At 41.6% G+C, this 26,140-nt stretch overlaps 1 protein-coding gene across 3 annotated transcripts; it reads right to left on the reverse strand.

Annotated features, from left to right (window-relative positions):
* Positions 1-593: 593 nt before the first annotated feature.
* Positions 594-24,487, reverse strand: LOC124606954 (peptide methionine sulfoxide reductase). 3 transcript variants are annotated; one of them, XM_047139079.1, is made up of 5 exons: positions 24,347-24,487; positions 22,116-22,288; positions 21,916-22,030; positions 21,675-21,817; positions 594-968 (listed from the first exon to the last, which is right to left on the reverse strand). In XM_047139079.1, the coding sequence occupies exons 2-5, from the start codon at positions 22,283-22,285 to the stop codon at positions 731-733; spliced, it is 666 nt and encodes a 221-aa protein (XP_046995035.1). In that variant the 5' UTR covers positions 22,286-22,288; positions 24,347-24,487; the 3' UTR covers positions 594-730. The 3 variants fall into 3 exon arrangements, with proteins under 3 accessions (XP_046995035.1, XP_046995034.1, XP_046995036.1); XM_047139078.1 differs by lacking the exon at positions 24,347-24,487 and adding an exon at positions 24,118-24,252; XM_047139080.1 differs by lacking the exon at positions 24,347-24,487 and adding an exon at positions 24,066-24,083.
* Between the last annotated feature and the right edge of the window lie 1,653 nt (positions 24,488-26,140).

Here is a 26,140-nt window from a genome sequence, read left to right on the forward strand (position 1 = left end):
ACATCTTCCAGGGTAGACCCTGCCTGGAGGTCTATGTGTTGGACTTTTTTTACCTCCAGAATATTTGCTCCAGAGGAACTAAATAGTACAGCTGCATGTCCTGGGCAAGCATGAAAGTTGTAACTCCCCCTTATTTTCAGCTGTTCACAGTACCTACATAGCAACCAACATACAAAGTTAATAATCTTGGTAAATTAAATTTAAAAACTATTTGGTCAACTGTATAAAACCTTTAATATTCTGTAACAAGTTTTACATTTTGCCATTTATAACAACATCATGGCCCTACTGCTGGAATGACTACTGTATACTTGTAAACAAAGATACTGGTTTGAAGATTTTACACTGGCAGTTTCAAAAACATTCCTCATGAAGCTTAAGTTTTTCAAACAAAAATGAAAAGCAAACAATAAGAATTTGACTAAAATCTTTGATTTCATACTGTTGTTCTATTCATTCAGATAAAAGATGCATACTGTTACAATCACTATAAAATTATTTGATTTACTGCTCCCTGAGAAGAAAAAAATGCTTTAGCAATACATAGAAATCTCTCCCCCCCCCCCCTCCCTCTGTGTGTGTGTGTGTGTGTGTGTGTGTGTGTGTGTGTGTGTGTGTGTGTGTGTGTGTGTGTGTGTCTATAAAGGCTGTGGACTAACTCCACTAACAATTCTAGGCTTCATACAGTAGAACATACTGCAGCAATAGCGACTGATACACCGCTGAATAGTCAACAAATCATGCCACGCCCTTCATATTTTGTAACCCACTTCCGCACATAGTCTGCTATTTCGGGTGTAAGCCCAAGTCTACCGACATCCTCCTCAAACATTTGCACACCACCCATACCTACTACATATCCATTGATACGTGCAGCAGCATGTGAACTTATGAGCTTCTTGCCAGATGTCAGACCCAACCATTGCACAAGCTGTGTGTGCTGCTGCAGGCGATATTTCTGATGATAGCTGCAAAAATAAAACAGAACTTCGCTGACACAGTTAACATAAGAAGCTAATAACTGCAAATAGCCATACACTCATTTACTAACTGATACTGATGATGATGGGCTAGCATTGCATGTGGGTACTTGAAAATTTCTTACATGATAAATGGAGTCTATCCAAGTTTTGCTTTTTGTTTGTAACTATCTACTGCAAAATGACTATGTGTATATGAAGCGAACACTGTAATAATATATTAGGGAAAATGGTTTTATTCAGTGTCACTCTGAGTATGTCCTGTGTGTTTTTACTTTTTCTAGCTTGTTTGTAGTAAGGTCATATATGGTAATTTTAAAATAATTTTGTAAAGAATTTATCAGATATGTTTCAATCACTAAACTAGTGCCACCTCTTGGATGTTTTTATGTTTCCTACATGGGGAACCAGAATTTGAAGTCTGAACAACTCTATAGTACAAAAGTTAGTTTTGGTTTGGTGTGGTGTGAAACTGCTTTACACTGAGTTTCAGGCTAATATGAGCACCTTCTTACATATATTGCAGTAAAAGATTATTCTTATTTTGTATCATTTTCCCTTATCTGATGAAGGTTGATCCAAAACACGTGATACAAATAAAATGATGTGCAATCTACATAAAAATTGTAAATAAATGGTGCAACCATGGTGACACATTACTAGAATTTATTTACTTCACTGATAACAAATAGTACTTTTCAAAATGATCTGCCACAGTATCTACATGTCTTGTCTAATGTCACAAACACTCCATAACAAAATGGAACTCTTAGATGGAAACAGTTTTTGAGACCCAAGAAATTAGTGCTCTTTTAGTTTCACATTTGGGGCCAGGGAGCAAAACCCAGTCACAGAAGGCCATGTCAGATTTGTAGAATAGTAGGAAAAGTGTTTGGTTTGATTTTCACAACAAAAAAACTCCCTCGTTATTAACACATTGTTTAACATTGTCATGATGCAGAATCCAAGCATACTGGGTTTGTGAGTAGGTGCATACAACCCTGTTTCGCAAACAATAATGAACCTGGATGGAAAATATTGCATATTTACTGTTTATCCAGTCAGAAAAATCTCCTCATGGCCAAGTCTTTCACAGCAAAAAACAATGAACAGGCTTTCTACTCTTGAAAAATATGCTTCTTTGTTTTTGAGTCCTATTCCAGTTACAAAGTTTCACCACACACTGAACCCACCAAAGAAAATTTGATTCTCTTCCCAATTAGTGTCTGCATAGGAATGAAAACATCACTACACTAAACTGTCAACATAGGTACATCACAGCTCGATAATAACTTGGGGGGGTAGAGCCCATTGAGCGGAAACAAAACTAACCATACAAGTCAATCTACAGCAAGCTGATAATCCAAAAGACTGAAGAGATCTGCAGGGCAATAAATACAGCATGCAACCGGTGCAGGTGGCTAACAACCGAACACTCCACACAAAGCCCAAGGCATGGTCTGCGGTGGTTGAACTCTGTGTAAGCACTGGCCTGCTCAGTTTGGTTTTGTTCACAGGTAAGCACTTGTGTCATCAGTTCTGTTCATACTACATATCAAATGTGTACTCCGTGGCAGGTTTCTGCATTATTCCACTGCATTCTCATACCAGCTCATCTTATTCAATGTGATGACTGCTGTTAGAGATCTAATAAAAGTTATTTTGGTCATTGGCCTAGGTGTATACTGAAAGGATATGCTAATATCAAAGAGAGATGGTGTATTCAATACTAACACCAATGTGGACAAAACTCTACAATAAATGCATAGAAACAGCCTCCATTACAAAACAGTGGAGACCATCAATAGTAAAAGTGCTTTATTAAGGGAAAGGAGACCTCGAGGACCCTAGCAAATACAGAGGCACAGCCCTAGAGAACTTACCTTTCAGACTGTTCACAAAAAAGTAACAGAAAGAATAAAGCAGACAATCTACGAACATCTTCCCGAAAGCCAAATGGGATTCAGGAAGGGAATATCAACTATGACTGCAATAGAACTCCTGCTAAAGAGTGTATGTGAAGCCTTTGAAGACAGAGAAAAGTTCCACGTAGTATTTATAGCATTCACAAAAGCCTTTGACTTTATAAGCAGAAAATTAATGAACAAAGAACTAGAGGAAACCCAAGGAGAAAACAACATTTGTACATGAATCATAAGCACAAAACTGTGATGGAACGAAAAAAGGGTCTCAGACTACCTCTCCCTATCGGAGCCGATACTCCAATTAAACAAAGTACTACAGGGCAACCCACAGAGTCCTCTTATTTATCCTTGCAGTGGAAGAAATTTTAACAATACCCCAAAAGGAGGGTGTAATCCCATATTTATATGCAGATGATATTGTAATAGGTGCAAAGCACATTGCAAAGTTACAAGACGCGATAAACTATATAGGAGATTGGTGTGTCAAACATGGCTTCGAAATAAATGTGGTGAAAACAGAAATGATGGTACTCAGAAATGAAGGAAGAGCATCTGCATCAGCTGAGATCTTCATTTGGGACAGAAAACGAAAGACTCTACCACACTTCAAGTACCTAGGGGTCACAATACAAAACTGCAAAATGTTTCACAAAACATGTAACAGAGAAAGCAATGCAAGCAATAATGGCAATCCATGAAACGCAATACATCAGATCCCTTAGCCTAGAGACAGTAATAGCACTATTCAGAGCCAAAATCTTCCAAATTCTGATGTACAGCATAGAAATTATCGAACCACAGCTTACAGTGAGAAACCTAACATTAGAGAGAGTGAAGGCAGCCTATATAAAGAAAGCAGTAGGAGTGTCCAAAACAACACAATCTAGACTTGCAATACCTGCTGGTGAGGGATCCTGTCCTCATTGAAGACCTATGGACAAACCTGATGCTACCCAACAGCAGCGCTTGGGAAAGTCCACTTAAAAGCTTGAAAGAAAAAAAAAAGGGAAGACATACCTCCACAATTTTACAGCACAGGCACTATGGTTGACCAAACATGGACAAAGGAAAACTTTGAAATGAGATAGATGATCACCAGCATGATCGCCCATCATCATTAGAGGAGACTTTAAACAACCAATAACTGATTAAAATATCACATATTTATATGTGGTGGATATGGCAAGACATTCTAATGCACACCTTCTCTGAGAACTAACTAGAACAATTCATTTGGAAGCCCACTCAGAGTGGAGATATTTTAAATCTAATGGCAACAAATAGACCTGACACCTTTGAGAATGCTCTTGTGGTAAGAATTATTATCCTAAGCTTTTTTTCTTTTTTAACAAAGGAATTTCCAGAAGCACAGCTCCAGATTAATTCTCGTGCCACTGCAATGATGAGTGATATAGAAGCAGTATTAGTTTCAGTGGCACTGGGACACACCAAAGAGAGAGAGAGAGAGAGAGAGAGAGAGAGAGAGAGAGAGAGAGAGAGAGAGAGAGAGAGAGAGTTTTACTGGCACTCAATGGCAATGTTATAAGTGTCCTTACACATTTTAAGAGAAACAAAAACTGTTATACATTGAGGAGGGCACCTATAAAATGATACTCATGTGCTCACTTACGTTCACTCACACAACTGCTCTATCCCACACACCTTAAGACAGCTGAGAAAGGTTGAAAGATGCTATAACTATAGAAAAAAACCGAAGATCTAAAAGAAGGGCACAGAGAAATGTGGCTGACTAACTGACCACTTGCAAAAAATATGGGTGAGCCTGTTATCCTATTAACGCATTAACTGGGTTTCCCTAAAACTGTTGGAAACAAGTTGGGCAAATCACAAAACCTTACTTAAAATAGAGGACAGTTCTGGTGGCAAATCTGCCATTGGTAAATACCACACACTGAAGGATCCTTTTGCCAGAGCAAGACGCCATGCACCAGAGAACTGTGACCTATGTGAAGATGAGTATGCACCATTTCATCCCATCTTTGTGGCTGAAAGGAGGTACGCTACTGACCCTTAGTGGGCTTTACAAGACGCAACTTTTTATGTCTCTTCCAGTCCCTCTTCTTCTCATCAACACATGATTATGCCGTCCTTCAACAGTGAGGTGATAACATGCACAGAGCTGGCACACTAAAATAACTGAGAATCGCTACGTGCCTCCTTTGTTTCTACATCCATCCTTTCATTTCCCACAATACCCATGTGCCATGGTACCCATCAGAAAGGTACCTCCTTACCCAGCCATTGTAGTTGGGGGAGGGTGACCTGGATATTCTACTTTATCTGGTGAGTACAAGCATCGGAAAGAGTGAACGGCACACAGAATCTGAACGGACAAGCAATTTAGGACTAAACACATCCCACAAGATCGCAAAGATAGTAAAGTCTCGAGGCAGTCGGACCTTGATGACACAATCAGGAAAACAACACATCAATCAACAGAGTCCCCCCCGTTTTGACCCACCCATAAAGACAGCTGTGGAGTTATGGTGCTCATTTAAAAAGTCATAAAATAATGCATTACAAACAAATGCAGGAGTGCAATCTCTCTTGTAATGCAGCTAAAATTACTCTGGCCTTTTGCAGTAACTGGGTGGAAGACCGTTCAAACCCTGGATTTGGGGTTATACTTGCTCCACACCAAATGACTAGCACCGACCGCCCACAGATCGCAAATGGCCTTGTTGCTCATACACGATTGAAGAAAAGGCATTCCACCGGTGGACGAGCAACAATATGGCATGCAGTTGAAGGTGGTGCTGCGAGGAACATACACATCTGACGCACCATGAGGATCTGCTGCCGGATAGTGAGTGGTGGTTCTCCAGCATCAAGACAAAGACTGGGTACAGGACTGGTCTCGTAAGCACCTTTGGCCAGCCTAATCCCCTATTGGTGGATAGAATCGATTATCTTCAAGTAAGAAGGCCGCGTCAACTCTAACACTGTGTATCCACATTGTAGCTGCGAATGCACAATAGCCCTTTAAAACTGGTGCAGAAGTGTCCTGTCTGTTTCCAAATACCTTTGGCTAAGGCACTTGTATTTAGCACCTTCTGGACTCTGGCTTTCAGATCTTTCAGGCATGGTAACTACAACAGTTTGGAATCAAAAATGAGGCCAAGAAATCTCACTGAGTGTAAGATGTAGAATGCCCTCTCTCGTATGCAAAACAGATAAAAAAAACGCGAACAACTAAAATGCGCGCGCACACACGCTCATGCGTTTCAGCAGAAAACTGAAAACCAGTCTCTGTAGCCCACTCCTCTAACCTACGCACTGCAAGTCGCATCTAACTGGTTGCTGTTGCAACACTGGAGGAGGAACAGACAACAGCAAAATCATTCATAAATAAGGAGCACTTTACAGGACTCATTGCCATACACACGATACTGTTTATGACTATGGCAAAGAGGATACCACTTACAACACTCTCCTGAAGGACATCATTTTAGTGCTCAGCACGATCTGACACTGAATCAGCAACTTGGGTCCTAAAAAACTACTGAGACAGGAAAGACCGTATGAATACAGGGAGGTGGCCATGAAAGCCCCACTGATGCAGTTGCGTGACAATACTGCTTCTACAAGTAGTGCCACACACCTCACTGATACCAAAGAATACGCTGATACTGTGATGATTGTGTACAGGTTCAGGTTGTCAACTGGACCGAAATCTCCGGAATCCATACAGAGTGGCTGAGTTTTCTTGTCTCTCACGACCAGACCAGACAACGATCAACCATTCGCTCCAGGCTCTTTCATACACAGCTCATTAAGAGAATACTCCAGCAACTACTGGGATGTATGTGGTCCTTTCCTTGTTTGAAGAGAGGTGGCAAAACTGCCACTCTCCACAAGCTGGGAAGTGACCTGTCTGCTATATCGAATTAAAACATTCAAGGAGGATTTCCCTTGACAGTGCTGGCCAATGTCAAAGCATGCAGTATTGGTTGTGACTACATGTAGTATCACAAGTCTCTGACAGTGCCAATTCCAGCACCCACAAGGAGAAAGAGTAGTTGTAAGACTAATTGTTGGTCTGAAGTCCAACTTACCCCTCTCTGCAGCTGACAGTAGCAATGGAACACCAGATCCTGGCTTGAATTTGTGGTAGTTTTTGCAAAATTCTCTACCAGATTCTGAGCAATGTCTCCAGGCATTGTTTGGAGACACCACAGTTTTAGCCCTGCTGCTACTTGTAAAAGACTGTTTACCAAAAATCCTCCAGATGGCTTCCCATATTTTTGAAGAACAAGAGGAATGGTCAATGGAGTACAGGAACACTTGCCATGGCCTTTTCTTGCTCTCCCCAATTACATGTCGAGCTTTGGCTCTTGCTACTCCAAAGGTTGTGAGGTGTCTGCTGTTGGACGGCAATTAATCTGTCTAAGGGCCACACATCTGTCCCATATTACTTAGTGGCACTCACCAGCCCACCAAGGTACAGACTGCCTCTTAAGATTACCTGGATAAATCAGCAGCCTGATGGATGTCTCTTGTGATAGGGTCTTGCCATTCCTGGACACTGTTGCTGCAGTCAAACACAGACAGCTTGCTGAACAGCATCCAGTTATCCCCGCTGACCATCCATGCTTGGTGGCTACCATTCAGGTAATGATCCATCCAAAACGCAACTGCAGAGTGGGAAGTGGTCACTGGAATGAAAGTTGCCAGCAACTTCCACTGAACCAAGTCCACAAGTGCTGGAGAGCAGAAAGAGAGGTAAATGCCTGAGAATGAACCAGTAGCAGCACATAAATAAGTTGGAATACTTTTGTTGAGGATGCACAGCTGGTGAGATGTCAGAGGGGCTTTCCGAAACCTGATCCCAAGGGAACGTAGAGATCAAGCCCCACAAAACATGATGAGCACTGAAGTCTCCCAGTAGGAAAACTGGTCGGGGAGTTGTTCTGCACCTGCTTGCATGTCAGTAGCCAGGGAGAGAGCACCAGAGTGGTGTGTGTTATTGCCCTGCAGACAGGGATATGAGTATCTTTAAAACAACGTAATTGTAAAGATGAAAAATCTACTCAAGAGGCAGCAGTAGAACACATACGTAAAAGAAGGGTTTAATTCAGCAAGATTTTGGATTCTTGTGACTCTTGCTTCAGGTAGAAGTGTTGACGGGGAAGGAAGAGAAGTGTAGGAAAAGAACTGGGGTGGTCTAGGAAAAGGGGTAGATTTGGGAAAGTCACCCAGAACCGCTGGTCAGATCCTCCTTAAAACCACTTCGAAGTGCACTGCTGGTCAGTATTACTTCATGGTGAGCAGATTTTTTATCTATCCAATTACATTATAGCATATAATTGCGTAGGCTTCCGTGGCCAGAGTCAGTCGACATATAAGTTTTCTGGGTATACATTATAGCATATTTATGATGTGTTTCTTGTAAACAAAAGCGTAAGGGGCATGCCTGTGCTAGGCGTTTCAGTTCCTCCACAAGGACTCTCAACCCATTCATGTTCCATTTCATCAGTGTGGTTTTAATTTACCCCTATCTCTGAACTGGACAGTGCGACATTACACCTATTTAGTTGAACTAATCAACCGCCCAATACTGGTAAGAGATGAATTTGTTGCATGACTGAATGCTAGTAGGCTCAAGGCTCTGTGGTAGTTATGGTTTCCAGCAAGGTGACCAGTATGAGCGAGTTCAGGTAAAAAGACCATCTGCGTTGCCAGAAATGGAGAAAATCTGGAAGCTTGGAATTTGGATGGCTATTACTTGTATGGTTTTGTGCAAGGGATGCTCAAAGAAATGGCAAAGTGTCAGACAGTCTCTGAATTTTGCCAATAAATGAAACTTCTTGGCATCTTAAAACTATGTGCCAGACCAAGACTCGAACTCAGGACCTTTGCCTTCCGTGCGCAAGTGCTCCACCATCTGAGCTACCCAAGAACGACTCACAACCTGCCCCGTAACTTCAAATCTACCAGTACCTCGTTTCCTACCTTCCAGGTCCTGAGTTCGAGTCTCGGTCCAGCACACAATTTTAATCTGCCAGGAAGTTTCATATCAGCACACCCTCCATTGCAGAGTGAAAATCTCATTCTTTGTCAATAAATCACAGTTCTATATTAAATCGAATCTGAATACATCGATGACCTCGGATAAATGATGTGCATCCGATACATGACAATATTTCAATATCTGTGAAACTACAGAAGTTAATATTGTGAAAATTCACACAATGAACCTCTGAATTAAAAACATTTAGTCACTTCAAGCGATTTCAGCAAAGATATCTCAGATGATAGTGTTGCACTATAGCTATCGTCTCCGAAAGCTACATATCTGTATCTATTTTATTTCTTGATTATTTGTGTCTTTTATATCTTTTATTATAATGCAAATATTTGTCAGAACTTCATATTCTCCACATTTCCACAGCAAATGAACACAGCATCAGTACCTCCTTTTTGTTGTACTTGTGTATTTACTTAATAAACAGTAACTTCACTCAAATGTTGATACAAGTGCTATTAAAAAATTGTGCTAATTTAAAAGTGGTCAACCACATGTGTTATCAAACAATGACTGAAAAAGAGAACCAAAAGAAGCTTCTGTCAGGAAGGCATAAATAACTGTTCAAACAATACTTGAGGAAAATCTATTGCCATTTACCGCAAGCACACTTGTGCAAGAATGCTGGCTTGCTTATTTATGAAATGACTATTACTTATTTTTATTGTAAATGATCTGAGTGTAACCGAATGATTAGCACCTTTATTTAAATATTGTTCTAATATATTAGTTTAGTTCAGAAAGTGGTCAACTTTAATCAGATCACGCCTGTTGAGCTTAAGGTTGATGCATTTTTGTGGGGATGGCCTTCGGCCATTGGAGAAGAATAGTGGGTTGAGTTGATGTGGAAGAGACCAAACAATGAGGTCATTAGTATCATCGGATTAGGGAAGGATAGGGAAGGAAGGTGGCCATGCCCTTTCAAAGGAACCATCCCAGCATTTGCCTGAAGCGATTTAGGGAAATCACGGAAAACCTAAATCTGGATGGCCAGACGCAGGATTGAACCGTCGTCCTCCCAAATGCGAGTCCACTGTGCTAACCACTGTGCCACCTTGCTAGGTAGTAGGGGAACACTATGGGAGTCAAGTGGAGACTGGGACTTCTTGAGTGAAAAGATCAAGGGAGCAATTCAGAACTTACAAGCAAGTTCTGGAAGGAGGCAGACCTGGCTGTGGTAATGAGTGGTATTCAACGGTGGAGACTGTCTAGATGGTCTGATCCTCAGCAGTGAACTGCCACTACCATACTTTAACTTCTGAAGGGATTTAGTATTTCAACAGGTCTGAAAGTGCTCCAGAATAGGACTAACTGTTATTGCTTAATTTATAGAACTGAGAATAGACAATGTGTGAGTTACAACTTTTTGCGTCGTCTGTGTTAATTTGTGAATCATCATGTTAAAGTGTCAACTGTTTTGAGCTGGTGAATGTTCATTGTAATTGTGATCACAAAATGGACTAGTTTTTGTGTATCTTCAATGACTAATTTGGGGATTTTGCCACCACTCCCTTAGCACATTCAACATAACTTTACTGCATTTTAGGAGAGTATTTCTGGCTGTATTATACCTAATTATCGTAGGACCACTTTCGGTTTATCTGAAATGTTCTTTCTTGGATAAAGATTTTTCAACACAATTCCCTGTTGTCTACATCAGCTGCAGACATTATAATAGAACCCTTTTTTTTAATGTATTCATTTATCTTCTACTTTACATTTCTCTGTATTTTGCTAATTCACAATTCTAGCCAATGCATAGACTATGGTTGCAGGATAACAGCTACAGACTATTATTTGTAGTGAATTAGCTGCAGGGCATGAAAGCATATGTGCACGGCTCGACCCTTTGACTATATTGAGCTATCCCTTTTAAACAGAGCCACGCATAGCCCAAGTACCTGAAGTACGAGCAACTGCAGGTAAAGACATGACTAGAATGCTCGTATGGGATGCTGTTTGGAAGAGCAACTACTCATTAGGTACAGTCACAGGACACGAAGCACTTTTAGAGTGGAGGGGAATGGAGGTGCTACCTGGGTCTGGTGACAAGGCATCTAACTCCATGATGTCCTCTTCATCAGTCAGATGTGACAGAATGACATCTGACTGTGCCTGGGACAGCTTTTGACCTGAATTGCATGACCCTTTTGCAGTTCCCTGTCCCTTCAAGGATGATGTGGAAAAGAGTGTGTCGAGATGGACTCTGCTTTTCCTGTGCCTTCTTGATGCTCAGTGCGTAACTATTGCTGGTCTTTTCTGTTGTAGCTGCCTGGATTGCTGTCTTTACTCATTTGGGTTTGGTATGTACAGGTGCAAGTACAGGTGCTGGTGGTGGAAAGTGGTGTGCTGGACATCATCTGTGTTTAAGGGTCCACCTTGGGAACAGATTTCTGATGGTGGAAGCATACAAAGTGGCAAAGACAGGGGTTTTTGTTGCCTTATATTCTTTTTTGGCTTTAGCACAGGGGGTTCACATAGTCATTTTTACTTCATGAATTTTACGTTCCTTTGCAAAAACATGGCAGTCTCGGCGCTAGACTGGATGGATCCCAGAGCATTTGATAAGATCATCGGAGATTGCAGCCAGTCCCAGCATCATGGGCTGCCTTTCCACACTTCCTGAAAGTCACTTCACCCCCACAACTCATCACTGTATAGCCAAAATTCTGGCATAGGTTACATATGTAAGGCCTAACTATAAGTTGGAGGAACCGTGCCATAATATGTTCAGGCAGCATTGGAGAACTGAAGGTGACAAAGTGGCAGTCTTCTCAATTTCTCAGTTATTCCTTCGTGTTTGTTGTTCCACATCAACTATACCCACTGATGCACATTCTTGTTTCAGGCTCTGCGAAGTCCATATCCATGATATCACAGTGCATGTCCACACCCTTGCTTGAATTGAGAGAGGTGTGCATCACAACAACAATGTCATACTCACCCAATTTATGTGATTTCTTGAGAAGTTCCACTTGTCTTGATCACTTAGTTTCAACCGAAAAGGAGCCATTTTAGAGTTGTTTAATAGATTTTTAAGGTGCCAGCAAATCCTTCTAAGTCTTTATGGATATAGAAGGGGGAAACTTTTTCAAATGTCCCTGCCTCCCTCTATCACCACAAACACATTATGATTCATAACGTGTTGATAAAATCATATTATATAATAAGCGCTTACAAACAGTCTGCAGTGCACAATTTCCATATCTAATTCAGCCTCAACTACACTTGAGCATCATGAGTCAGTAAGGGAAAGATTTTCTTCAGCATTGATGAAAAATGCTGAACTGTGCCGCATCTATTTTCTCAATGCTTTGCTAGGTTGAAATCCCACTGTCTGGTGAGAACTACAAAAATGTCATTTTCCTTGAGATCATGGAATCAAGTAGACAAACAGAACAGAAAGAAAATATAATGCGTAGCACAATGGAAAGTACACTCTTCCAGGCACTTTACAGTGGTTTGAAAAAGATGGATTTAGATGTCTAACAGTGCACAATAAACAAGGACACTCACTAGATGATACCAAAATATGCTATTTAATGGCCTCCACTATGAATAATTTTGTTGTGACTCGCCGATCATTCAAAGTGCCGCCGCGCATCATTCAAAGTGCCGCCGCACAATTACGTGCATCGTCTACATGCAGCGCTGTCTGCCAGCCATGCAGCAGCTGTGCCACCTAAGTGGCCAGCCAGCCAGCGGCCGCTAGACTTGGACTCAGGGCTCATTCGAATGTTACCGTGTTCACATGTATTGCTTTGTCAACTTGCTCAGTGACATATGTGTTGTATCGTTTTGAAATATGTGCGTTCAACTTGACATTATAAGAATTGGCGACGAGGTAGTGGATTTTTCCTTTTCAACGTTGACCCACAGGTTTCCATGGCTACTGTCGAGCAACTATTGCAAGGACCCATTGAACAGCAAACGCTTCTAACATCGGCGATTCGCAATTTCGTCGCGGCATCAAATGCGGGCCGTTTCTCGGCGTTGTCTATACCTCCTTTTCCTCCTTACGACGAGACGGCGAAAGACTGGTCTGTTACGAAAAACGTCTTCAACAGCACTTCTTGGCCTTTCATGTCACGGATGAACAAACATGTAAGTCTCTGTTCCTTTCATGGATTTCACCTCAAATGTATCAGTTGTTGTCGCAATTGGCTCCTTTGAAAGATCCTGCGTCTGTCTTTTGCTGAAATGTGCTCACTTCTGTCCGTATATTTTCATAAGCAAACGCATGTGGTAGCCTCTCGTGTTGCCTTTTATTGTTGTCAAAAACAAACACATCAATCCTATCACGTTTGGGCTGCTGAACTTCACAGCCTCAGTAGAAAGTGTCAATTTGTTACTGATGTTCACAAAGAATCCTATGCCGATTCCATGGTACAGGATGCTATTATCCGGTCGGCGCCAGACAAAGAAGTTCGGCAACATGCCCTTCAGTTGGAAAATCCGAATCTCTAAGTCCTATCCATCGCGCAGTCTTTTGAAATTTCTTGCGCCGCTGGGGCGCAAATAGAGGCATGGGGCGACATCGGGGAAATACAACCCCTGTGCGCTGTTTATGACGCATGCGGTGCGTCCCCGCCAGCCGACGTGGCCGCAGTACGCTCCCACGCGCAGCCTCGGCCTAACCGTAAACAACTCTCTAAGAAACTACAGCAAAACCCCCAGCAACTTCCTTCATGTCCACGGTATTTTATGAAACATTCACGGGAGGACTGTCCCCAACGTTGGGCCATGTGTCACAATTGCAAAAAGAAGGGTCATGTGTCTGCTGTTGGCAAACCCGACTGCATACATGATGTTCATGACCGTGACGCTGATTATGCTTCTGTGTTGTCTGTCAGTTGCACTTCTTCCCTTTCAGGGAAGTTATTCCTCACTGTCAAAATACTTGGTCAAGATGTTCGCATGCAGGTTGATACCGGTTCTGCTGTCATAATTAATTCTCAGACGTATCTTCAGTTGGGTTCTCCACTCCTATCACCTGTCACTCGGCAATTACGGACGTACAACAAACAGAAGATTTCTCTCTCGGGACAATTTGATGCTGAGGTATCCTACAAATCCGTCATTTGCACTGTTCCCATATTTGTGGATGACCAGAGTAACGCAGAGAATCTTTTTGGTTTTGATGCCTTTCGCGTTTTTGGGTTCTCCATAGATGACTCTGTCAATATCGTCTCTGATGCTATTCCTTATGCTCAATTGGATTCCTTGTCGACGACATTTTCGTCCCTTTTTCTCCTGGGTTAGGCCGTGCAAACGACTGAAGCTCATATCACGCTCAAACGCACTGCTCGGCCTAAGTTTTTTCGGGTTCGGCCCATTCCTGCGGCCCTTCGGGATCGGGTAAAACGGGAGCTGGATCGTCTCACTACTTCAGATGTCTTGCTTCCTGTCACTTCAAGTGAGTGGTCCTCTCCTGTCGTTGTTGCTAAGCCAAATGGTCATATTCGTCTCTGTGGCGATTTTAAAGCCACTGTAAATGCACAATGCCTCATTGACACGTACCCTATTCCCCGACCTGAAGAATTGATCACTAAACTTGCGGGAGGCCAGTATTTTTCTAAAATTGACCTGTCTGAAGCTTATCATCAACTTCCTCTCGACGCTGCTTCCCAGCAGTTTCTGGTCCTTAACACGCCTTTTGGCGTCTATCAATACCAACAATTGCCATTTGGGGTTGCCAGCACCCCTGCTCTCTTTCAGCGATTCTTGGAACAATTATTGCTCCCTGTTCCTGGGTGTATAAATTACATGGACGACATTGTTGTCACTGGCTCCACCACTGAAAAACATAATCAGAACCTCCGCACACTTTTTCATGTCTTAAGTGTAACCTTCAGAAGTCACAATTTTTTCAGGCATCTATCACGTACTTGGGGTTTCAACTCTCTCGGGATGGTATTCGTCCGCTTCAGCAAATTGTCGCTGTGATCAATGCCCTTCCTCGTCCTACATCTATTAAGGAGCTGCAGGCCTTCTTGGGAAAAATAGCATACTATCACAAGTTTTTACCGTCTGCTGCTTCGGTGGCCCAGCCGTTGCATCGCCTGTTGCATAAAAACGTGCCTTTTCACTGGTCCGAGTCATGCGATGCGGCTTTCCAGAAATTGAAGACTATGCTGAAACAGGCCCCGTGCCTGGCTACTTATCGACCTGGCCAACATCTTGCTCTTGCCACGGACGCCTCTCAATAGGGGGTCGGTGCAGTCCTTGCACAACGTTTTTCTGACGGCTCTGAACAACCCATTGCTTATGCCTCCAAAACACTCACGGATGCCCAACAAAAGTATTCTCAAATTGAAAAAGAAGCTTTGGCCATTATTTATGCTCTTCATAAGTTTGGGGTTTTCCTCTATGTATCCAAATTTCATCTTGTTACGGGTCACAAACCACTTGTTTCCTTGTTTCATCCTTGGGCTCTTTACTTGTCTCGTTTCAATTATGAGATTCATTTCCGGCCGACGGCTCAACATGGGAATGCTGATGCACTGTCTCGCCTTCCCATGGGTCCTGATCTGGCATTCTATAGGGACGAACTTTTGTGTTTCCACCTGTATGTTGCTGAGCAGCAGGTTGTGGACGGATTCCCCATCACCGGGAACCGGCTGGCAGCTGCTACGGGTTCTGATCCTACTCTCTCCCAGGTTTTCCGCAGTATTCAGAAGGGTTGGCCAGATCATCCGTCCGCTAAGACTTCGGACCCAATGCGGAACTACTACGCTTTGCACTACCGCCTCACAGCTAGGGATGGTGTTATCCTCCTTTCCACCGACAATGCTTCGTCACGTGTTGTGGTACCTGCATCTTTGCGTGCTTCGGTCTTGCGCCTCCTTCACCAAGGGCACTGGGGTGTCTCTCACACAAAGTCTCTGGCGCGCCGTCATGTGTATTGGCCTGGCATTGACTCTGAAATAGCACACATGGTCGCTGCCTGCGGCCCTTGTGCGTCACAGGCCGCCGCCCCGAAGTCATCTTTGTCACCGTGGCCTTCACCTGAGATACCCTGGGAGCGCATTCATGCTGACTTCGCAGGACCTTTTTTAGGTACTTATTGGCTCCTTGTAATTGACGCCTACTCTAACTTTCCTTTCATTGTCCGTTGCACGTCGCCTACCACCGCAGCAACCACAAGTGCTCTCGCACGCATTTTTTCTTTGGAAGGCCTTCCCTCTACTCTTGTTACTGATAATGGTGCGCAATTTGCCTCTTCCGAATTTGCGGATTTTTGTGCTCGTCACGGCGTTACGCATGTCACGGCCCCTCCGTTCCATCCACAATCAAACGGTGAGGCTGAAAGACTGATCCGCACATTTAAGGCTCAGATGCAGAAACTCCTGCCTTCTTCTGCTGCTGATGATGCGCTTCTCCAGTTTCTGGCTTCTTACCGTTTCACCCCCATGGGCGACCACAGCCCGGCTGAGCTCTTACATGGCCGACAGCCCCGCACGCTACTTCATCTTCTGCGGCCTTCCACCTCACGGCCGCGGGTGCCTTCGCTTGGCCGGTTTATCGCCAACGACCTTATCTGGGTACGGGGATATGGCAGGCGGCCAAAATCGAGTCCAGGCCACATCTTAACACACTGTGGCCAACGCCTGTATGAAATCCAGACGGACACGGGTGTTGCAGTGCATCATTCAGACCAGCTTTGGCCTCATGTGCCGGCAATGCCTGTTCCGAATGCCGCTACACCACCATCAGCTCTACCTGACGCTCGGGATCGTGGCATCTCTCATTACTCACAATGCAGCCCTCTCACCGTCATCTTGGTGCCAGCACAAGAACGGACGCCACCGGGAGACGTCCTCATGCAGGAACCGGATGACCATCATCTGTCGGAGCCAATCTACTTGCCTCCTCCTCCTACAGACACCGACATCGCCCATGTCTCCTGTTATATCAGCTGGACTTGCCGCAACGGGCAGACTGGTGCACAGGGCCCCAGCCGATTCGACCCCTACATCTCCTGTCATCTCGACCCACTATCATCGGGGACACTTCCGTCCGTACGAGAAGCCTCCTCCTCGAGACTTTACAGCCAGTCAAACAGCACCTATGGACGTTAGCACTCTACAGGCCACCTCCATCAAGACCAGTGCAAAAATTTCAAAGGGGGGAAAAGTGTTGTGACGCGTGCCACCTAAGCGGCCAGCCAGCGGCCGCTAGACTTGGACTCAGGGCTCATTCGAATGTTACCGTGTTCACATGTATTGCTTTGTCAACTTGCTCAGTGACATATGTTTTGTATCGTTTAGAAATATGTGTGTTCAACTTGACGTTATAGCAATTTTTTGTATCTAAAAGTTGTTAGTGAAGGCATCAGAAAATCAAATTCAAAAATTTACTGAAAGAGGAAGTATGTACAGAAGTAGTAAGACATTTGAGAGCCTTCATTTAGGAAAAGTCATCTAGATACTCTTAATGGAAATATATTGGACGCAATGGCAACAAATAGACCTTACCTCTTTTAGAATGTCCACATTGAAGCTGATATCAGTGACAATGAGCCATTTGTGACAACAATGATTACCAAAGTACAAAGGACAATTTAAACAAGCAGGAAGATATGTATGTTTAGTAAACTAGATAAGATACTCAGTAGTGCCCTACCTAAAACAGGAACTCTTAAACTTTATGCATGGGGCAGCAGCGTGTAGAGGAACTATAGCTCAAGTTTAAAAGAATAACTGACCATGCACTGGATAGATATGTACCCAACAGAACAGTTCATAACGAGAAGGAACCTCCACTGTATACAGTCACCGTAAAGAAACTTCTAAGGAAACAGAGATTACTGCATAATATGTGTAAAAACTAAGTGTAGAGCTACAGAGGGAGAGGTACTGAACAAAACATGTTTGGCTGTCAAGGGAGCACTGCATGCCTTCAATGCCTAAGTGTCCAGTCATTAACAAATGAGACATATAATGAAATTGAGGGTAGCAAAGCAAAAGCTGAAATGCTCAACTCTGCTTTCAAATGTTCCTTTCCAAAGGAAAACCCAGGACAACTGCACCAATCCTCATACCACGGAAAAGATGAGTGAAATAGGTGTTAGTGTCGGTGGTCTTGAGACACAGATGAAATTGTAAAAATTGAACAAAGCTCCTGGGCCCAATGGAATCCCTTACAGATTCGATACTGAATTTGCAGCTGAGTTAGCCCCTCTTCTAACCACAAACCATCATCATAGATCGCTCGAAAAAACCATGCCCAGTTCTTTGGGGCGGGAAGGACAGATTACACCCGTCTACAAGGAGGGTAGTAGAAGTGATCCATAAACTACCATCCAACATTCGTGACATCGATTTGTTGTAGAATCTTATATTCTGAGCTCAAACATAACATGGTATCTTGAACAGAGTGTTCTCTTCAATGCCAACCAGCATGGATTAAGAAAACCTCAATCATGTGAAACAACTTGAGCTTGTCTCACAAGACATACTGAAAGCAATCAGGTAGATGCTATATATCTTGATTTCCAAAAACATCTGACTCAGTACCACACCTACACTTATTATCGAAAGTATGGCCATATGTGGTATCAAGTGAAATTTGTGACTGGATTGAGGACTTTTTGGTAGGCAGGACACAGCATGTTATCTCGGATCAACAGTCATCGTTAGCTGTAAAAATAACTTTGGATGTGCCTCACAGAAGGGAGTTGGGATCCTTGCTGTTCACTTAGTACATACATTAATGATCTTGCAGACAACATTAATAATAACATCAGACTTTTTGCAGACAATGCAGTTATCTAAAATGAAGTACTATCTGAAAGAAGTTGCATAAATATTCAGTCAGACCTTGACAACATTTCAAAGTGGTGCAAAGATTGGCAACTTGCTTTAAATGTTCAGAAATATAAACTGTGCACTTCGCGCGCGCGCGCACACACACACGCACGCACGCACGCACGCACGCACGCACACACACAAACTATAGTAACCTGTGACTATAATATCAGGAAGTCACTGTTCCTCCTCCCATTGAACCACACACACACACACACACACACACACACACACACACACAAACTATAGTAACCTGTGACTATAATATCAGGAAGTCACTGTTCCTCCTCCCATTGAACCACGGTTATAAATGCAAAATCAAATCAGGGTAATGCAGAAGTAGGTGTAATAATGAATAAAAAATAGGAGCACGGGTAAGCTACTACGAACAGCACAGTGAATGCATTATTGTAGTCAAAGTAGACAGAAGGCCCACACCTACCACAGTTTTACAAGTTTATATGCCAACTAGCTCAGCAGATGAAGAGATTGAAGAAATGTATGAGGAGATAAAAGAAATTATTCAGGCGAAGATGGGAGATGAAAATTTAATAGTCATGGGGGACTGGAATTCGATAGTCGGAAAAGGAAGAGAAGGAAAGGTAGTAGGTTAATATGGAATGGGGGTAAGGAGTGAAAGAGGAAGCTGTCAGGTAGAATTCTGCACAGTGCATAACTTAATCATAGCTATCACTTACTTTAAGAATCATGAAAGAAGGCTGTATACGTGGAAGAGGCCTGGAGACATTGGAAGGTTTCAGAATGATTACATAATGGTAAAACAGAGATCCAGGAAACAGGTTTTAAATTTTAAGACATATCCAGGGGCAGATGTGGTCTCTCACCTCACTCAGTTGTTGTTGATTGCAAAATGAAAGTTCTTTTACTGTTTTAATTCACATCAAGTGCATTGCTGTGGAACAAGAATAGGAGTAAATACTTCAGTTGCACAGAACCTGCTATTTTCAGAATATTCATGCATGATGTTTAAGCAGTAATCTCTGTCCTGCATCTTACCCTGTCTTCCACCTTTAAGCTCTCAGTTTCTCAAAACTCATCCTATGCAGTCCCCAAGAATCAGTCTTTCGATCTCATCCCGTCCAGTAAGTCTCCCCTGACCCTCAGTTTTGGGTGACTTTCCCAAAATCTACCCCTTCACCTGCTGCCACTTGGTGGGTAGATTTTTTTATCTATGCAATTTAATTGTTTTGTCTATTATCATTATAGTCATACTTAGGAAGCTGGGCACACAATTTCTTGTGTTGTGGGTTATCAAATGCAAACTGTTGTTCTTATGTATCATGTCATTTAATGAAGGGATCAGAGGCTGGTTTTGAGTGGATAAAGGTGGGTGTAGATGTGCTCAACAAGGGACATTTTAAAGCCATTGTGAAACACGCCAGCAATTAACATCCCTCCAAGAGAGTCAGATATTGACACATTCGTGAATATGTAAGAGGAGACCAAAGGAGCTGTATGAATTAAATTCTCATTCTTAAAATTGAACATTTACACCATTAATTTGTTTTATGTGGTTGTTAATCTTGAGGCAATCATTCCAATTTCTGAAACTGTCAGGTAACCACTTATATAAAACTGTATGTACTAGAGAAGCATGGTTAACTTCAGTTTATAATTTAGCACCTTGTTGATGCAATTCAAGATGCAGCATAAGCTCAAACAGAACAAGACAACCCTGGAAAATGGTTATACTCTTATGAAAAAAAATCATCCCAGCAATCGCCTGAACCGACTTAGGGAAAATACTGATATTGGTAAGGTGTTACACACTCGCTCTTCCTGACTGCAAGTCCAATGTCTTAAGCCCATTTCTTGGTGTCAACAAAGTGATTAACACAATACACTCTCACACACTGCTTCTCAGATGTGCTCAAGAGGATTAGTCCCCTTTGTTAAATTCCTATCTACCAAGGAAAAACCCTGGGCAGTATAGGGAATCAAATCTAGTAAAGCAAACTAAAGACCTAACCAGGGTGGCAGCACAATTGTCCTTATGCCCAAGAAGCAAGGAGTAACAATAAAAGTTTACAATCCAGTACTATTACAAGTGGAGCACTCTACATATTAATACCTATACACCAGTTCCCTATATGATGCAACAGCTGACCACCAACCAGAGTTTTTTTTTTCCTTTCTTGACAATACTTCTTGCACACAGTCACTGTGAGACACAGTGTAATGTGAATGAATCCATGTTTTGTCTAAAGTACTGACCACTTTGCTTGTCATGTTTTTTCCCATAAAAATCTAATGTTTTATATCTTTTCTGAACCAATGTTGCCTCACTTTCAAGAAGCAACAGAACTGCTTGTTCTCTCATATGAACAGTAATTAACTGAGTACCATTTTCATCAATATTAATATTGATTGTAAGATTTTCCAAATTCTCTCCAAAATTAACTCTTTAAATTGTATAAACATTTGGAATGTCATTAATATCAACCAACACTGGCAGATTTGTAATTTTTGAACTGTGTGTGAGCGCGTATATTTTACCATTTTACCGGACTATATAGTTTGGAGGTTACATTCTAAGCAAAAATTTAATACAGACAGTGCCTTAACATCCCTGATTGCAGACAACATGCACTGTATTAATATGGACCTTTGGCCGATTTGTGTTGGCAGCCACATGGCACATACAATATAAGGAAGAGTGAAGTACTTAAGTAATCTAAACAACAAAAACCTATGTCAACGTATTCCTATAAGTAAAAACCCCACTGAAGATGTCACAACTGTGGTGAAACATATTTAAAAAATTTAAGAGAGAGAGAGAGAGAGAGAGAGAGAGAGAGAGAGAGAGAGAGAGAGAGAGAGAGGTGTTGCAAGAAGGTGACCCTCATTACCATTCATGTCTTGAAAGCATAAAAAAGTGTTTATTCTAACTTACTCCTCTGCATTATAGAACTCTGCTGCTCGTAATATTTTGGTGACAAATTTGCCCTTCTGGCCTTTTTTCTCTTCCTCTTCTTTAAAACTTTTCTCAGCTATCTGCTTTTGATCATCATCATGGTAAAATATTAAGGATGTGTACTGCAGAGAATGAAGTAAAATTATAATCTCATTACAACTTCTACACAGAACAAAACTGATAAACCAACAAAAATGAATTTTAAAATATCAGTACCAACCTGTTTCTTGGCTCCATAAGTGGGATCATGGTTTTTCCAAAACTCTTCAAGTAATTTTCCAAAGGAAATTTCGTTTGGGTCATAGTCAATATCAATACACTCTGTGTGATCTCCACTGTGGAAACAAATTTGCACAATTATCAAAATACCTGGAAAATAATTTCAACAGCCTCTTCTTCAAAGAGAAAAGAGGATCTTACAGATCTCTATAAGTGGGGTTAATTTTTGTGCCTCCAGAATATCCAACTCTTGTTCTTATGACTCCTTTGAGTGTACCATAGAGCGTGTCAGGGCCCCAGAAACAGCCCATTCCAAATGTTGCCTTCTTTGTAGGAACATCGATATCATGGAGTATGTTTGCTGCTGCCATTGCCTGAAATACACAAATATCATCACTGTTATAAAGTTTGAAACATATCTGAAAAATTCTTAATTTCTATGGAAAACTGAATTCCAGAAATGAGATGATTCCATGATCCAGTTATCGTATTCAAATGAATGTCGTGATTTAGTATTTCAGCTGTACAAGAGATTGCACAGACAACGTAAAAAACCATTTATTATGTTTACATGCTGGTCATTTAAAGTTTTGCAATAGACTATTTCTTTCTCTTTTGGGATTCCTCTATGGTATCAACTTACGTTTTAGAGAGGAACAACATCAGTTTACAAACTGTAAACATTTATACTGTCTGTCCGACATGTGCTGTAACTGGTTTGGTATGGTCCGATTGTACTAAGTATACTCCTGATTCAGATAGATCCTTATGAATGATATTAATACTCTATGGTAAAACTAATGCTGTACACAGTTATGTACAGGAAGAAAGAAAGGAAGCTAATGGTTGATTTCCATCAACACTGAGTTCATTAGACACAGAGTGCAAGTTCAGAATGTTTTAAGAATGGCAAAGGAAATTGTATATGCCCATTCAAAGAAATCATCCAAGAATTTTCATGGAGCGATTTAGGAAAATCATGGAAAACCTACACCTTAAGGGTCGGGTATGGATTAGCACTGTTGTCATCCTGTATGCGAGTCCAGTGTGCTAACCACTGCACCACATGACTCTGTACTTATGTTCTGAAACTGTTATGTTTAACAATATGCAGTCTGTGCATCTTAGTAAGAAGTGCAATTTTGTAGTAACACCTGAGCTCAAAACATAAACAGATAAACGGCCACAAAAAGTTTTGCAACTGCACTGGAAGGATAATAAATTTCAAAAAGAATTCCTTCACGTTTTCATGCTTCTGAGACATATTTCACTGATGCAATAAAAGAAACAACAAAAACTACTGTTTCTTCAGTAGTTTCTTCAAAGGAAGAATCTTCTTAAAATAACCTAAGAGCTGAAATGTTTTCCAGCAACTACCTCTACCATTAATATTTTGGGCACCTACAGCAACTTTCCAAAAAATCATGAACTAAATCTATTACTTCCACCATTATTTAAAGGTATGGTTTTTACTTCTTGTACACAAAAACTTTGTTAACACTGATTACAGTAATACTCTACCACACATAAGCAAACTAAAGGCTCTTTGCTAATACCTAACAAATATTTGAACAAAGGAGTTTCATACAAACCTGAAAAATTTTGTAACGTCCTATAGCTACCATGCGAATTCATAAGGATGAAAATGTGCTATATACGTTGTACCTTATTGGAGAATATATCTGTACTTACAAATTATGAGCTATCAAACATGCATCTGGATTCCTTTAACTGCAAGATTTTTTCAACAAAACCAATGACTCGGTAAAAATACTTTTAACGCAGCAGGAACTTGGCTTCCTGTATTGTGGCAGCGACAGCGGAATTCTATAAATATCTTCGTTACCTTATAACCGACACATGAACATTCATCATAACATTGCTCTGTATGGACCGTTGTGGACAAAGTTCCGCATCTGTCACCAGTTTCTAACTGTATTTGCCGAAATTAATGGATACACGTTAGAATTAACTTTGGCAATGACAATAGTAAGGTTTTCTCAACTTAGCACCATAACTGTTACTAGTACAGGCTACCAATAAATCGTGCGCTGATGACCTCTGTGGCATGATTACAGCCACACACCTGTGACTAACAACTCAAAATTCAAATACTCCTGCAGCACGAGGCGGTTACATATCATCACTTACACCGAGAAATATTTTATGTCAAATGGCTTCATGGAATTGTTGAGGAACTCACTGAGGATGACAACCGCTGACCCATTGTAAACAGTGGAATGAACACACTACACTGAATCGCCTGCAAATGGCTTAGCATTCCCACTCAGTGCACGAGTGCAGTGTGACGACTTTCTGTTGAGCGATGATGACTCTCTCTTCCTCCGGAACGAAAGTGGCGCTCTACGTATCTTACGTCTGTGTTTTGAATACGTAATCATTGAACAATTATAGAAATACTAGCCAAGTACCTTTTTAACACAGGTTCTTCTTCAGCAACTTCCTCCTCGCACTGTGTCAAGTGATACGCTTACACTTCGTTGTAAATTCTGTCAGTCCTTGCACAGCAAATGTGAGTTGCGAAAGCATTTCTGACGCAACTCCGCTGATAACAACGTTCAGCATGACTATTACAATTTTACAGTCAGTTTGCTGTTGTGTAAGTGTTAAAAAGTAAACTGTTAAAAATCAATCAGAGAAACAAAATTAATTTAAAAGGTGTTGCCAGTTTTCGTCCTACCAAACGTGACGCCGTTACTTAGTTGCCAACAACCATTCCGAAGGTTTGAGCTTCATTCCTTATCGGATCCTAACTTTTTTTTTCGGTGGCGTATCACTTATTTTATTCATCTCTGCAATTTGTAAATGTGAAAACTGCAGATATGCAACGCGGATTGCACTCCACCTCAAACTTTGGGTCCCTCAAATCCTCTAATTCAAAGACATGAGAAAATAAGGCACACTATCCCCAAAAGGACCACACCTAGTAGAACAATGCATTCTACGAAACAACATTCATGTATAGGACATGTTTGCATATTTTTCAAATGTTGTACTGAGTAATTCATTAACAATGTACACCAAGACAGTCTAAACCAGGGAAAACTGACACCAGTAAGAGGCAAATAGAAGTGTTTCATACTTTCTGTTGATTATATTTGCCCGGGACGTTTTGATTTAATGTAGATTCAGCAGTTCCAATACTTGCAGCCAACTACAGGAGCACATTTGGCCAAGGACAACAGGAGCGAGCAGACGCATGACGTTTCTACCATACAGATCGTTTTTTAGCTATAGCTCATTCAGTCCAAGATATTACCCGATTATTTGTAAATATCACCACCTAATGTAATAAAGATAACCTTATCTGTCGGATATTGTGGCTTTGGTATTATAACACGGTAATTTTTATCGATTCAATATTCTGTTGTATCATAGCTCCATTTTCATTGGTCTTTTTTCTTGTAAAAACAAATGAGTCATCTTCGAGTCTTTCAGAGTCGCCTTATCTTCTGCTGTCTTTAAAGTGAGACAGTCATTGTATTACTCAAGTTAATTGCTAATAATTACCATTCTTTTATTATCTACTTATATTTATTTCACGTATCTGTCCTGTATCCATCATTATTTGCATAATAGCGTTCGGGCTTCTCAGCGCGACTCATCAGCAGCGATAAAACAATGTCTCACAAAATTTCGTTCGACGAGTACATCTGCCGGCCGCGCTGGCCGAGCGGTTCTAGGCGCTTCAGTGTGGAGCCTGCCTCGGGCATGGATGTGTGTGATGTCTTTAGGTTAGTTAGGTTTAAGTATTTCTAATTTCTAGGGGACTGATGACCTCCGATGTTAAGTCCCACAGTGCTCAGAGCCATTTGAACCATTTTTTGAGTACATCTGGCAGGAAAAGGACATTAAAGAGTGGCAATCTGGCAACACTGTAAGCACATGTACTGTAACTGTTTCTGTCAGCACAAATTACTTGTGCTGTACAATTGGTGCATTGTGTAGAGTTTTGGATTAGCATTCAGGAGGTAAGGGGTTCGACACCACTGGGGAAAAGCGTTCAAATATCAGAGATCTTCTGCATGTCCAAAATGAAGGTGGTTATGTAAATAACATAACAAATAATCAATCTTACTGCAATTCATATCAATACTCACGCAGGTTTATTTACAATTGTGACTCGGTGCAAACATGACAATTAGCAAAGAATTTATTTTATCACATATCAAATGTTTTCCTCTCTCTCTCTCTCTCTCTCTCTC

The sequence above is a fragment of the Schistocerca americana genome, chromosome 3 (assembly GCF_021461395.2).
Source record: "Schistocerca americana isolate TAMUIC-IGC-003095 chromosome 3, iqSchAmer2.1, whole genome shotgun sequence".
Classification (NCBI taxonomy): domain Eukaryota; kingdom Metazoa; phylum Arthropoda; class Insecta; order Orthoptera; family Acrididae; genus Schistocerca; species Schistocerca americana.